This window comes from Echinops telfairi, unplaced genomic scaffold, assembly GCF_000313985.2.
Source record: "Echinops telfairi isolate 266 unplaced genomic scaffold, ASM31398v2 ScPeMD7_2010;HRSCAF=2546, whole genome shotgun sequence".
NCBI classification, from domain to species: domain Eukaryota; kingdom Metazoa; phylum Chordata; class Mammalia; order Afrosoricida; family Tenrecidae; genus Echinops; species Echinops telfairi.
The window spans coordinates 24603568-24617169 of record NW_022105908.1 but is presented as its reverse complement, the minus strand read 5'-3'; the positions used below and the strand labels follow the sequence as shown (position 1 = coordinate 24617169).

At 47.7% G+C, this 13602-nt stretch overlaps 1 protein-coding gene across 1 annotated transcript in view; it reads right to left on the bottom strand.

The window, feature by feature from the left end:
• Positions 1-13602, bottom strand: part of SHPK (sedoheptulokinase) — a 31373-nt gene that overhangs the window by 15351 nt on the left and 2420 nt on the right. The window contains exon 2 of the mRNA XM_045293338.1: positions 9148-9289. Within this exon, the coding sequence (XP_045149273.1) occupies positions 9148-9289 (142 nt within the window). The remainder of the gene's footprint in view (positions 1-9147; positions 9290-13602) is intronic.

Genomic DNA, 13602 nt, shown 5'->3' with positions numbered 1-13602 from the left:
TAGAATTCATGTCATGATAGTGGGAGCTGGGAGGAAACATTTAGGAACTAGAGGAAAGTTGTATTTTTCATTGTTGTTACATCGCAACTGGTGCAGTTTTCTATCGATTTTTGAAATCTAGTCCTTCATCTGATGTATAGTTACTAGATATTTTTCCTGATCTGTGAGTTTGCTTTTAACGCTGGGTGAAGTCTGTTGATGTGCATAAATGTCATGTCTTGAGAAGGTCCCGGTCCTCAATTGTCTTCTATTATGTGGATGCGAGCCTTGGTGAAGTAGTTGGTTACTCGCTGGAAGGATGTGGTTGTCTGCTCCTGTAGGGATTGACAGTCTTGGAAACCCGCAGGGACAGTTTTACCTTGTCCTACGGGGTCGCTGGGAACTGGAATTGGCTCAAAAGCAGTGAGTTTGAGTTCTTTATCGTGTGGATATGTTTCGTTATGTTCAGGAGTATAATTATATCTTGTATTAGGGCTCTTAACTTTGTCCTTGTTTTTCTCATTAATGGTCATCATGTTCCGAGTTTTCTTTTTAGGTCTTTTATCCTTCTTGAGTTTCTCTTTGTACGTGGTGTGACATATGGGTCTCGTTTCATTCTTTAGCAGGTAAAGATCCAATCTTTCCAGCGCCATCTATTGAAAAGGCCATCTCTTCTCCACTTAATGTGTTTCAGTCCTTCATCAAAAATCAAGTGTCTGTAGGCACTTGACTGTATTTCTGGATTCTCAGTCCTAACCCCTTGGTCTTGGTCTTCTTGTCTGCCATTGGATCAGTCCCAAGTTGTTTTGATGACTGTGGCTATAAAATAGGTTTTAAGGTCTGGGAGTGAAAGGCCTTCTACCTTCTGTTTTGTTTTTTATTTATCCTGCATTTCTTCCCTGTATGTATAAAGTTGGTTAGTTGTGGCTTTTGTTTTTGTTTTTGTTTCTTTGAAGAATTGTGCTGGGATCTGGTTTAGAATGGCATTGAATTTGTAAAGTATTTTTGGTAATATTGACCTTTTTTCAATTAGCATTGAATTAGCAATTTTGGTAATATTGACATTTTTCCATTAGACCAAAGAAAAGGGAAAATAGATCCCAACTTTTCATTTTGATCATTATAAATCTATTTTCCCCTTTTCTTCTGTCGTAGCTCATTTAGGATTTCCCTCCACCCGTCTGTCAATGTGTGACTTGTGTGTTGTGATGATACTGAAAACTATACCATCAGTGTTTTGCATACCAACAGACTCACCTAAGGTGGACCGGTTTCAGCAGCACTTCCAGACTCAGACACTAGGAAGGAGGACCTTTCGACTGACTTCTAAAAAAAACCCAGCCAGTGAAAACCTAAGGCTAGAGGCAGGACATTGTCAGATGCAGTGCCGGAACATGACCTCTTCTGGCTGGAAGGCACTCAGAATACTGCCATATCCCCAACCCCCACGACATGGGTCACTCATACCCAGCCTCCCACATCTTGAAGATATACAAGCTAACTGTTCATGCGATGGATAAATTCTACGTGTGTATGAAATCCTTTGCTCAGCCATTTTATACCCTTGACTAAAACTATGCTACTATCAACCAACCCGCCTTAAAACCCACGGGGCTCATTAGGATGTGCTGCAATAAAATGATCTGCAGATTTGCCCAAACACTTCTGTTTCGGAAGAAGTACGGCCAGCGTGCTCCTTAGAAACAAGGATGGAAAGCCTTCATCTTGCGAACTTTGGACATGTCAGGAGAGACCAGTCCCTGGAGAAGGGCATCATGCTTGGTAAAGTAAAGGGCACGAAAAAGAGGCAGGCCTGCAAGGCGATGGAGTGACACCCTGGCTGCGACAATGGGCTCAAGCACGGGAACAATTGTGAGGGTGGCGCAGGACCAGGCAGTGTTTCCTCCTGCACCTAACGACAGCACAAAATTACAATAATACCCCTAAAAGTCAACCGGGGACTTAGGGAAACAATAGCTGTTTCCAAGCGTGGATTTTGAGCTCTCCCTTGATCATAGCCCTAATATAAGAACAATTACCGTATATATTCAAGTATAAGCTGCCCTGACTATGAGCCAAGGCACCTAATTTTACCACAAAAACTACATTCAAAATGTGCAGTAGGTGGGTTGGAAAGGGAGAACCGATGACAAGGATCTACATGTGACCTCCTCCCTGGGAGACAGACAACAGAAAAGTGGGTGAAGGGAGACGTCAGACAGGGCAAGATATGACAAAATAATAATTTATAAATTATCAAGGGTTCAAGAGGGAGTGGGGAGCAGGGAGGGAGGGGAAAAAATGAGGAGCTGATGCCAGGGTCTTAAGTGGAGAGCAAATGTTTTGAGAATGATGAGGGCAATGAATGTACAAATGTGCTTTACACAATTGATGTATGTATGAATTGTGATAAGAGTTGTATGAGCCCCTAATAAAACAATAAATAGACAAATAGAATGTGCTGGGAAACTCGGCTGACACACAAGTATATTCGGTAGCTCTTACAACATGGCCCTTGCCTGGCACTCCCCGTCATGAAGAGATCACAGAAGACAGGGCTGTCCTAGCAGAGTGTGGTGAAGAAACCAGAGGGTGCCTGGCTACCAGGGATCATAGTGTCTGGGGGTCTTAAAGGCTTATCTCGGAACAAGTGAGAAGTCAGCTAAGTCCACACAGAAGATGTACATCAGTCTATATGACTCAACGATAGCTAATAATAAGGTCCAAACCCGAAGAAGGGGACAGTATCAGTGTATAAATCCTAAGTACCCAGTTTGCAGAAAGTTATGGCCAATAGTGGCAGCCTAAAATCCATTAGCAGGGTCTCTGCGTGAGATGAGCCTCCAGTAATCCCAACACATACACATAGCTAGGAACATCAACAGCTCAGATATCAAAGAGCGCTGTAAGTGGATTTTGGCAATTGTACTTAGACTGGAATGTAACATCTTATCATTTGATCTCCTTATGGGCCCAATTATCCTAAGTTTTTAAAAATCTCTGCTTTTCTCTCAGATTGAGGTCGCTCTTGGTTTTGTATGGTCGTCGCTAATGGATCCTTGTTTTTCGTCTGCCCTCGTTTTGTAGATTTATCTGGAGAGGAAGACTGGGAGGAGTGGAATGACAAAGACAGTAACAGAATTGATGATGATTTGGGGACACGGGAGGGGGAGGGAAGGGAAATGGGGAGTCAACATCAACAAGAAGGTGGAAAATATTCCAAAGTCGATTGTGGTGATGACTGCACAGCTCTTCTTGATATGACAGAGCTATCGATGCGCATGTTATGCTGATTTCAGCCCGATAATGAATAAATTAAATGCGACTGGAGTCGAGCTGCCTCCTCAAAGGGAATTGACCTTAATGACATGAGTAGAGCACAGCTTTCAAAACCTCCACTCGCTGCAGAAACCAAAAAGAAGAAGTGACCTCAAACATTCACTGATGATTGGAATATAGATTGTCTGAAGCATGAATCTAGGAAAAGCTTAAGTCACCAAAAATGAAATGGAACGTATAAAAATTGGTATATTGGGCAGTCTATGAGTGAGCTGACATGGACTGGTATTGGCCCTTTTTAATCAAATAATGGTATGATCTAATAGGCCCAAAAGGACTCCTCGTTGAAAAGGAAATGGCTTTGTATTCATCCCCCAAGAGCATTCCATGATGTATCCAAATGTGTCCTCTACTACCACATCCTTCTCCCTCCATGCTGCTGGTGGATTTGAACCACCAACTTTTTGGTTAGCAGCTGAGTGCTTAACCACTGCGCCACCAGGGGCCCTTCCCCTTATGAGGTAGGTGTGGTAATCATCCCCACTTAACCTGAGGGGGGAAATGAAGCAGCAAGAACATTTTTAAATGCATTCCAAGCCACACAGCTAATGGTGAAATCTGAATTAAAATCCAGGTGGCCTACTCCAGAAATTTGGCCTCGGGAATGTATTCTTTCTTTCTCTCTCTCTCTTTCCTTTTTTCGGCAAGGAATTGATGTATTGTTTGATTTTTTTTTAATTACGCAAGTAGTAAGTGACTGTAGTCTCAATATAAGATGTTCAAACCTTAACAGATAAAGCACAAGGCTGCTTGGCCAGCCCCTTCTTCCATGTCAGCCCTCTTCCCATCCTGGTTAACCCTTCTTGTTAAATCCCCACCCAGTGGTTTTACTCGCGGACACAAATTTTGTTCTCTCTCTCTAGTTGATCTGTCTCCTTGTCTACTTTTTGAAAGGAAATAGTACTGGGCTCTCTTTATTGCTCTAGAGCAGCGGTTTTTAACCTGTGGCTCGCGACCCCTCTGGGGGTAGAATAACCCTTTCACATGGGTGGCCCGATTCATAACAGTGCCAAAATGACAGTCATGAAGGAGCAACGAAAATAATGTTATCGTCGGGGGTCCCCACCACAGGAGGAACGGTATGAGAGGGTCGCGGCCTGAGGAAGGTTGAGAACCGCTGCCCTAGAGGTTGGTTGCAGCATTGAATACCACGTCCTGGAGTTCCTCTGGTGACCATACTCATTCTTGAACGACTGCGCCTCATTCCGCAGCACAAATAGGTCGTAAGCAACCGTCCGGCCAGCTCCTGGCTCTCGATGGCCACATGTCCAACAGAACAAAATACTACCCGGTCGCAGGCCATCCCCATGATGCGAGATGGATGAGACCATGGACCCCATAGGGCTTTCAATGACTGGCTTTCCCAAGCAGGTGGTGAGACCACTCTTCCTAGTTTACCTTAGACCGGGAGCTGCGCTGAAACCTGTTCATCACCATAGCAATGCACAAGCCTCTACTTGCAAGATGTGCTTTGGCTGGGAATCGAACCCCGGCTCCCCTTCACAGAAGGGGAACTACGCTGGCCCCACAGCGTGACAGACCGGCTTTTATCTTCTCCAACGACTCCCCGACCATGAGATGCCACCATTTGCACTGCAATAAGCAGGGAGGCAGTGAACAAGCATGAGGCTGCACGGGCATGCATGTACTTTCTTTGCAACAGATCCAAGGGAACCTCGGAGAGAGCCCCCCACCTTAGTTTAAAAGGCCCGGCCAAATGGCCGCCAAAACCACTATTGTCGACTTACGCTACAAGGAGCGTCATGAAGAAAACCTGTTGCCCACCCTGTAGCCAATGTTTGGCACGATCACACTTTCTGATCGCTTTTTTATAATCCAGCGAGCAGCAAATGGGCCCCCAGAGTTGTGTCCATCAGCAGCTCCCTAATGACTAATGACGTGAAGGAAGCATCTTTTCATAAATGTATTAGTCATCTGCATTTCCTCTTCCAGGAACTGACCGATGCTGCTCTTGGCCCATGAGTGTCCTTTTGTTTGGGTGGAGGGGGAGTTCATCCCAGGGACTGATAGGCATCGTCGGTCGGCGGCAAACCTTTTCTCCAGGTCTGCTGCTTGCCTCTTAGCTTTGTTTTATGAGCCCAGTTTCTCTCCCGCTTTTAGGAAGCAAGAAAATGGACTGGGAAGGAGCCATAACCACAGGCCTCTCAGACGCCGCTGATCGCTCCCTCCCCTGTCCTCCAAGTTGCTTCCGCCTGCCCCTGTGCAAGCACTTAGGCCTGAGCTGCAGTAACCACTGCAGTTACGGTGCCGTCTCTCCCACTCAGCCGTGGGGCCTGGAAGCTAACGGCTGCTTCCTCCTCCTTTCTCTAGCTCCCTCAGGACCCGGCACAGAGCCGAGTCTACTGCAGACACGAAAACCAAACTGAATTAAGGCTGCCATTAGGAGCAGCATAACTTGATCCCAAATACAATTTCACCGCCTCCACGGAGCACGGACCATCATCCTCAGACGGTGGCTCTCTCCTTCTCAGAAACAGAGAGCACAGTAAGCAGGCCTGTGGCTCGGCTCCATGAACTATTAAACGACTCGGGCAACGATGTGGGCCGTTGTTAGAAGGTCCAGGAGACGGGGAGAAAAGACGACATGTAAGCAGACCACAATCATTGGCCCTGGGCTGGCCTCTTTGGGCAGGTTTGGGTATTAAAAGAATATTTATCCTCGTTAATGCAAAATTAAAGAGTTGTAAAAGCTCTTACAACCGCCACTCCCTCGGAGCAGGGCAATTATAACTCCCTCACCGGCTACCGGCTTGGCCCTGGTTTGGAGACAAGCAGTTCCCGTGGCCCCGGCTGGCCTGACAACAGGCAGATGGGGGCAGGGCAAGAGGGAGCACCTGAAGAGGAGCCTGTTCCAGCTTCTTTTGAGTGGGCTTCCAAAAGCCGGTGGGGAAAGTGGGGTTCAAAGGATGTGGCATCCCACCGCTGAGGGGGCTCTGCCTTGCTGCTGACTCTCCAGCAGAAAGGAGTGAGGCCAACATCCAGCCCTCGTAGCTGCATCCAGCACAGTAGCCCTTGCTGCTGCTCTTCCTCAAGCACCTGCAACAGCGTGTTGACGCTGCTGAACCCGGGGGCCGGGAGGAGCGGCCACTTGGTGATACTGTGCCCTCTGCTTTTGTCTCTCTATGCACAGGCCAATTCTCTCACCCTCTCGATAGATATCAAGATCCAGACAAAAGAATGGCTATAGCTATAATAATAGATGGCTGATAATAGCTATAGATGTATAACAGCATAACTCTATAGATAACAATATTGCATATGGTATATAATAGCTATAAATATATCATAATATTATATATAACAACATAAGAGCTATAGATGTAAGACTAGACCATGCACACGGCCATCAAGTCAATTCCAACTCATAGCTACCTTATATGATAGCTGTGTACATGTATATATGTGTGTGCATGTATATATATATAGGTGTGTGTATATATGTTTATATATAATAACATATAATTTTTAAAGAATTCTAACAAATGTCCCAACATGGAACTCATTATTCCTATGGGAACTGAATCCCTCTTTAGATGGTTGTGTGGGAAGTTCCTCTCCTCCCTAAGCCTCTGTGCTCCCCTGTCCCGTGACCCTTCCGGAGACTCGCCGTCTAAAGTTGCACAGACCTGGGTCCAAAAGTGGAGTCAGAGGACCCTGGGCATATTAGGACCCTGAACCTGGACTTCTCTTCTGCACAGTGGGGACAGGGATGCACCCCATGTCCCGAAGCTGCTGGCTAAGCTCAGTGAGATCATGGAGGAAAACGTCCTTGACCCGCACCTGGCGTGCGATGTGCTCGACGATGTTTAATTCACCTGTGTCTCTCTCGAGGGCCAAGCAGGGCAGGCCATCACCTGTGTGCTCAGACAGACCTTCTAATATGAAGAGCCAGGCAAAATAATGGTTGGCAACCGAGCCCATCCAAAAAACATGGCCGGAAATTTTTTAAATCCCAGGCATCTGTGATTATAGATATATAGACACAGGAATTGGATTCAGTTTCTTAGGATTATGACAAGGGAGGTTAGAAGGAAATGACGATCTAATAATAACGATAATGAGGACAAGAATGAAGAAAATGTTCTAAAATTGATTGTGGCAATGACTGCCTAACTTCTTGACATCTTCCCACCATTGAGTTGTACGGTATGTGAATGTGCCAATAAAATGGTTTCAAAAAGAACAGAGTACCGGGGCAGTCGGGCAGGTGGAGGAGCACAGGGGCCTCAAGGATCTCTTGGGCGATGACTGTGCAGCTGATTCCCCAGGGGTAACTTCCAGGACCGGCTGACCAACCTTGGGGGTGAATGCAGGCAAGGTGATTCCATAACCTCCTACACAGCAGGTATATGGCAGGTGCCCCGGGGCCCTCTTCCTCACTTCACAGAGGAGGCACTACTGCAGATCCTACACCCAAATTCGGAAGATGTCTCAGCATCTTCCACAGCTCCGGCTAACTCCTGGTTGGCAGCACTCATTCTCGGGGACCATGAGGGAAATAACGAGGAAGCTGTAGAAAGCCGCTCCCACGAATCCTACAGGTAAGTCCTGGAAAAGTCTTCCATCCTTCTCCCTGTTCATGGATAAGGAGCCCTGGTGCTTCAGTAGGCTGAACATTGAGCTGCCAAACACCAAGCTGGCGGTTCAAACCCACCAGCTGTAGTATTAAATTAAAAGTTGACTCGGAGGGGGGGAACAGCCCCCACCGCTAATACTCTCTACGAGTTCAGTAATACTACTTCTGGGTTCAGTAATGCACAATGGTACGGTTGAGATATATAAGTATTATATTAAAGTCATTGAGAGCATGAGAGATAATACAATAATACGGTCAGACATATTACATGGTAACATTGCTCACCTCCGCCCCGCTTGGTGGTCCTCGTGGGGGGAACCTGGCTGCCAGAGCAGGAGCCGCCTCCCTCGCGGGAGCTGCCCTCTCATCCATCGCCCTCATGGGAGCAGCCCTCACGGGAAGCAGCCCTCCTTCCTCAGCCGCCCTCTGCCAGCCACCCTCGGCCAGCCACCCCGGCCAGCCACCTCGGCCAGCCACCTCGGCCAGCCACCCTCTGCTAACCACCTCCCGAGAACCAGGGAGCCTCCTTATTTATAGCTAACCACACATCATATCACTTTAGGGGGAGACATCACAGCATCATGCATCACAGAAAGGGGCAATACAACCTGCATCATAGGGAGGGGTTGCAACATAAGCAATACAAGCAATAGGAGGGGGATGACCTAGTCATCTTAGAGTGGTCCTGGGCTTGCCTTTGGGCACTGCTTCGAGGGAACAATAACAGAAAGGAGTGGGCCCTATTTGGGGTGAGTCAGACTATGCAGTCTGGCTGCTCTAGATGGCTGATGTTAAGGAGAATAACCTCTGACCTATTTTCGCTGCCTAAGGAACAGTCATTCTCAAGCTAAGTCTGGCATATATTTTGGGGAGACAACTTAAGAGAAATCCTTCTGTTCCTCACCACCAGCCACTCCGCGGGAGAAAGAAGAGGCAGTCTGCTCCCGTCAAGATTCACAGCCTCTGTCTTCTAGGGTTGCTACAACTCGACATGATGGCAGTAGGCTGGGTTCATGGGTGATGAGCTAATGATCTATGAATGGATAGGTCCCTTACCACGACACCCTTGTACCATGCATGCGGGATCCAAGAGGTAGCCTAGGCCATTCCATCCCCAGGAGAAGCCAGTCCCCTGGGACAATACTGGGCCCTTCATTGAGAGCCTTTGTAGCACTCTCTAGGCCACTACGTGACTGCTAGCAGCATGCAATCATCCCCAGAACCCAACCTACCTTGGCCTGTTTTCCAAAACACGACTCCGTGCATCTGTCCGGACACGCCGATGGCCCCGACTTTCCGGAGCTCCTGCCGGGGAAGGGCAGCCAAGCACTCATGGAGGGCTTGGAGGATTCGGCTCACATCCTGCTCCCGCCCCTGGAAAAAGAAGGGCGCACACGTGCTGTCTGTCCACTTGCACGGGAAAGTGGATTCATGCAGATGTAGTTAGGTTAACATTAAACCTTACCATGTGTTCTCCCTTTTGATCCGTTTTAACTTTGTTCTAGATTTTTATTATTTTCTGCTTTCTTTTGGATTGAAGTTTTTCTGTGCTTTATTTTATTTGGGGGGGGGGGAGGTGGTGCCCAATTGTCTTTATATTGGTCCTGGGGTCTAGAAGCCAGGTGAAATGGGGGGGGGGGTTGCATGCTTTTGTTTATATGAAATCCACGATAGGTAAATCTAGAGAGACAGTAACTGAACAGATAGTGTCTTAGGATCATAACAAGGGAGTTTGGGGACAGGAGGGGAAAGGGGGAATGAGGACAAGAATGACGAAAATGTTCCCAAACTGATTGTGGTGATGACTGCATAACTCTTTTTGATACTTTTCAACCAACGTATTGTATGGTATGTGAATTATATGTCAATACACCTGTTTTTAAAAGAACAAGAACAGAGCACACTGGTCAGGGGGCAGGCAGGCAGGTGGAGGAGGACAGAGGCCTCAAGGTATCTTCTGGGTAATAACCATGCCACTAATTTCACAGGGGTCACGTCCAGAACCAGTTGACCAGCCTTGGAGGTGAGTGCAGGCCGAGATAACTCCACGACCTCTTACACAGCAGGGGTGTGGCAGGTGGCCTTTCCCTCACTTCCCAGAGGAGGCACCATGGCAGCCTAGGTTCCGCAAAGAGCCCGGGCCCTGTCCTCCATTCTGGGTGAGTCTGAGCTTCGTAAAGCAGTCCTGTGTGGCACAAATGGTGAAGTACTTGTCTACTAACTAAAAGGTTGGCAGTTCAAATCCACGCAGAAGCACCTCGGAAGAAAGGCCAGGAGACCTGCTTCCTAAAGCTCACAGCCATGGAAAATCCTATGGACCACAGCTTTACTCTGTAGTTTCCAGGAGTCCGAATCAACTTACTGACACATTTGGTGGAGGCAGGGGGCCTGGGGCTGAGTAAAGCCTGCAGGAATGTATAGCCTCGCAGATAGGACAGGAAAGACCACGCTGTAAGGGGAAATGAGATAAGGATCTTCTTACACAAAGCACCTGGCCTGGAGTGGGCGATGAAGATACAGGTGCACAGCAGGAGCACACTGGCAGGAGAGCTGTTCAAAAGGCCTCCTGATCCAGGAGGCTGAGCCCCAGGGCTTTCATCTACTTGGGCATTAGCTCAGATTTGACCAACACTGGCTGAGTTCCATAAGGGTCCAGCCCTAGACCTTGAAACAAACAAGCACGCAGAGCCATCTAAGAGAGACCCTCAAGGAGGGAGGCCTGGAAACACCTAGGGCACAGAATCAGCAGAGCAGGGATGTATGAAGACTGGCGAAAAACCAGGCTGGAAAAGAAGACTGGTGCTGAGCCGCGAAGAAGGGGTTCTTCAGAAGGTAAGGTGAGGCTCCTCCGGCTTTCTGAATGAGGGCATGTGGTCATCAGAGCTGTGTTTTCAGAAGATCAATGACAATAGTTTAGGCTGCATGGGGTCCCTAGGTAATGCAGTTAATGAACTCAGCTGCAAACTGAAAGGTTGATGGTTTGAGTCCACTCATAGGTGCCAGTGTGCTTAATACAACTGAATGATGGATTGTTATAAGATGTCTAACAGCCCCCCAGTAAAATGATTCATAATAAAAAAGTGTTTTAAACACCACACACAAAAATCCTATATCCAGGGCGGATGAACCCTTCAGGACCAGTGTGACTCAGACCTACCAAATCTGGAATCTGTTACCACCTATTTCTCTTTCAATTATGAAAGCCCTGTGGCATAGTAGATATGGAAACAGGATCCCAGCAGACGCCGTTGAACTCGGTCAGCTAAGAAGTAAGCTAAGAACTAAAAAAAACAAACTCACTGCCATTGAGTTGATGCCAACTAGTTGCAAGGTAGAACTGCCCTTGCCCGTTTCCAAGACTGTAACTGTTTAGGGGAGTAGACAGCCCTACCTTTCTCCCGTGGAGCAGCTGGTGGTTTCAAACTGCTGACCTTGCAGTCAGCAGCCCACGGAGTAACCGCTATGCCACCACAGCTCCGAGCTAAGAAGGTCACCACAGAATGTTCACTTGGGACAACATCCCAAATGCCATCATCATTTTCTTGGTGAATAAGTGCATTTCAAAGTGAGAAAATGGACACTCAAATATATGTTCCCTTAAAAGAATCAAACCTATATTATTAATCATTGTGCTTAAGGAATCTTCAGCTCTTTGGCACTTTAAATAAATGTATGTGTTAAAGAGAACTTGACCTAGGTTACTTTTATAACGCCACAATTTGAAAAGTGGAGTAGCTGATCTAGATATGTGATTACCAGCGATTTCTTCAAGTACCCGGGAAATGGCATGAGAAGATCATGGAGTTTTCCCTCGCACTTTTCAAAGCCCCTCTCCTATTCATTTCTGCAAAGATTTGAGACGTATAACAGCACTCCAGTTCACCCACGCGTATGCGTTTTCTTAGTGTTATAGCTCAAACAGAATCGTTGTGAGGACGGTGCGGGAAGGAGGGGGCGTCCTTGCTGCTGTTCATGGATTAACTGAGAGTCAGAACGGACAACAAGAACAACCATTACGTGGGCCTTCTGGAACATGTTGAAAGCCGTGTGGTCCTAGAAGGACACCCGCAGATGGAGCCCTCAGGCTCCCCACTTCCCTGCAAAGAATACACCAGCCTCCTCACCTCGGAGCTGGCCACCATCCGCCTGCTGAGCTTGCTCCAGGGCAGCTCTTGGTGCCCAAGAAACACGAACCAAGGAGCAGTAAGAAGGGCAAGAGCAGGGCGAGGGAAAGGGAGTGGAGAGGGAACCCATAGCGTAGGCCTGAGGCCGCAACTGTTAACATGAATGTCTTTATGGACAGAACTGATAAGGCTGTGAAAGACCGGGAGCCAGGAGTCACGTGGCTGTGCATGATCTCCTGAGGGAAGGACAGAGGGACTTGTAGGGCGGAGGCTGGAAGCAGAGGAAGGTGCTCCCGTGGCCAGTCCGCACTGAGATGATGCAGTCTGAGTGTGAAAGACGCACTGGACATCAGGGTTTCTATGAGAAAAAGAATGCATACTATCTCACTAGTCGTTTTTATACTGTTTATTACACGCTGAGATGATAATCAGTCTAGATGCAATTAGGTTCCTCATGTAAAATCAACATGCCGCCTGTTTCTTGTTTTTTTCATACAGCGACTAGAGATGGAAAACGAGACATGTGGCTAGCAATTGTGGCGTTTCTAATGAACAGTGCTGGTTTCAAGAGGTCCCACATGGTGGTCGGAGAGCTAATGCCACATCCCAAGACAAGGCGCTGCCTTTGGAAAAGGACCAGGGGAGAGTGAGCTGTGTGGATGGGAGGAAGGGCCGGAAAGAGAGTACAGAAGAGCTTCCAGCATAAAGCAGCTAGTTTTAAGGGTGCCGGTGCTCGGAGCACGAGGAACACTGGTGGCATAGCGGTGAAGTCTTGGGCTGCTGACCAGCAAGGTCAGCGGTTCAAAACCACCAGCTGCTGCCCAGAAGACAGGTTTTCTAAAACCCACACGGAGAGTTCTACTGTGTGCTATAGGGTCACTGTGTGTCAGAATCAACTCGAAGGCAGTGAGTTTGCATTTGGAGCTCAGGGAGTGGAGCTTGGACATCCTTTGATGCACGGTACTAATCTTACCTCCAGAGCAAATGCTTTAGCTGTAGGCTTTTTAAAAGGTGCTTTAGGAACTTAGTCACTACCTCCTCCCACAACACTACCTCCTGCCTTTGTGGTCTTGCCCCTGAGTCAGTTGGGACTCTCGGCAAGCCCCCACTCCATGGGTTTTACAAAGCTGCAACCTTTCAGAAGCAAATTTCCAGACCTGCCTTCCTAGGGCCTCTGGCTAGGTTCAACCTGGCCACCTGTTGGCTAGTAGTTGAACACCAAACTATTTGTACCATCCACCCGTTTTTACAGGTGAGGAAATAGGAGGCCAGGGAGGAAAAATAAACAGTGCACACTATGAGTGACAAGTGTGGACATGAGGAAAGTAAAACCCATTAGGTCTGTTTAGCAATGTGGAGGCGTTTTTTTGATTGTCCAAACTGAGAAGGGTGGAAGTACTATCAAGTGTCCAGGGGACAGAGAGGCCAGGAAGGCTGCTGAACATCTGACAATGCATAAGCCAGCCCCACAACAAAGAACTACCCATCCCGTGCCCGGCTATCAAAAGGTATAGCGTCTGGGGTCTTAAAGGCTTCAAGGTAAACAAGCGGCCATCTAGCTCA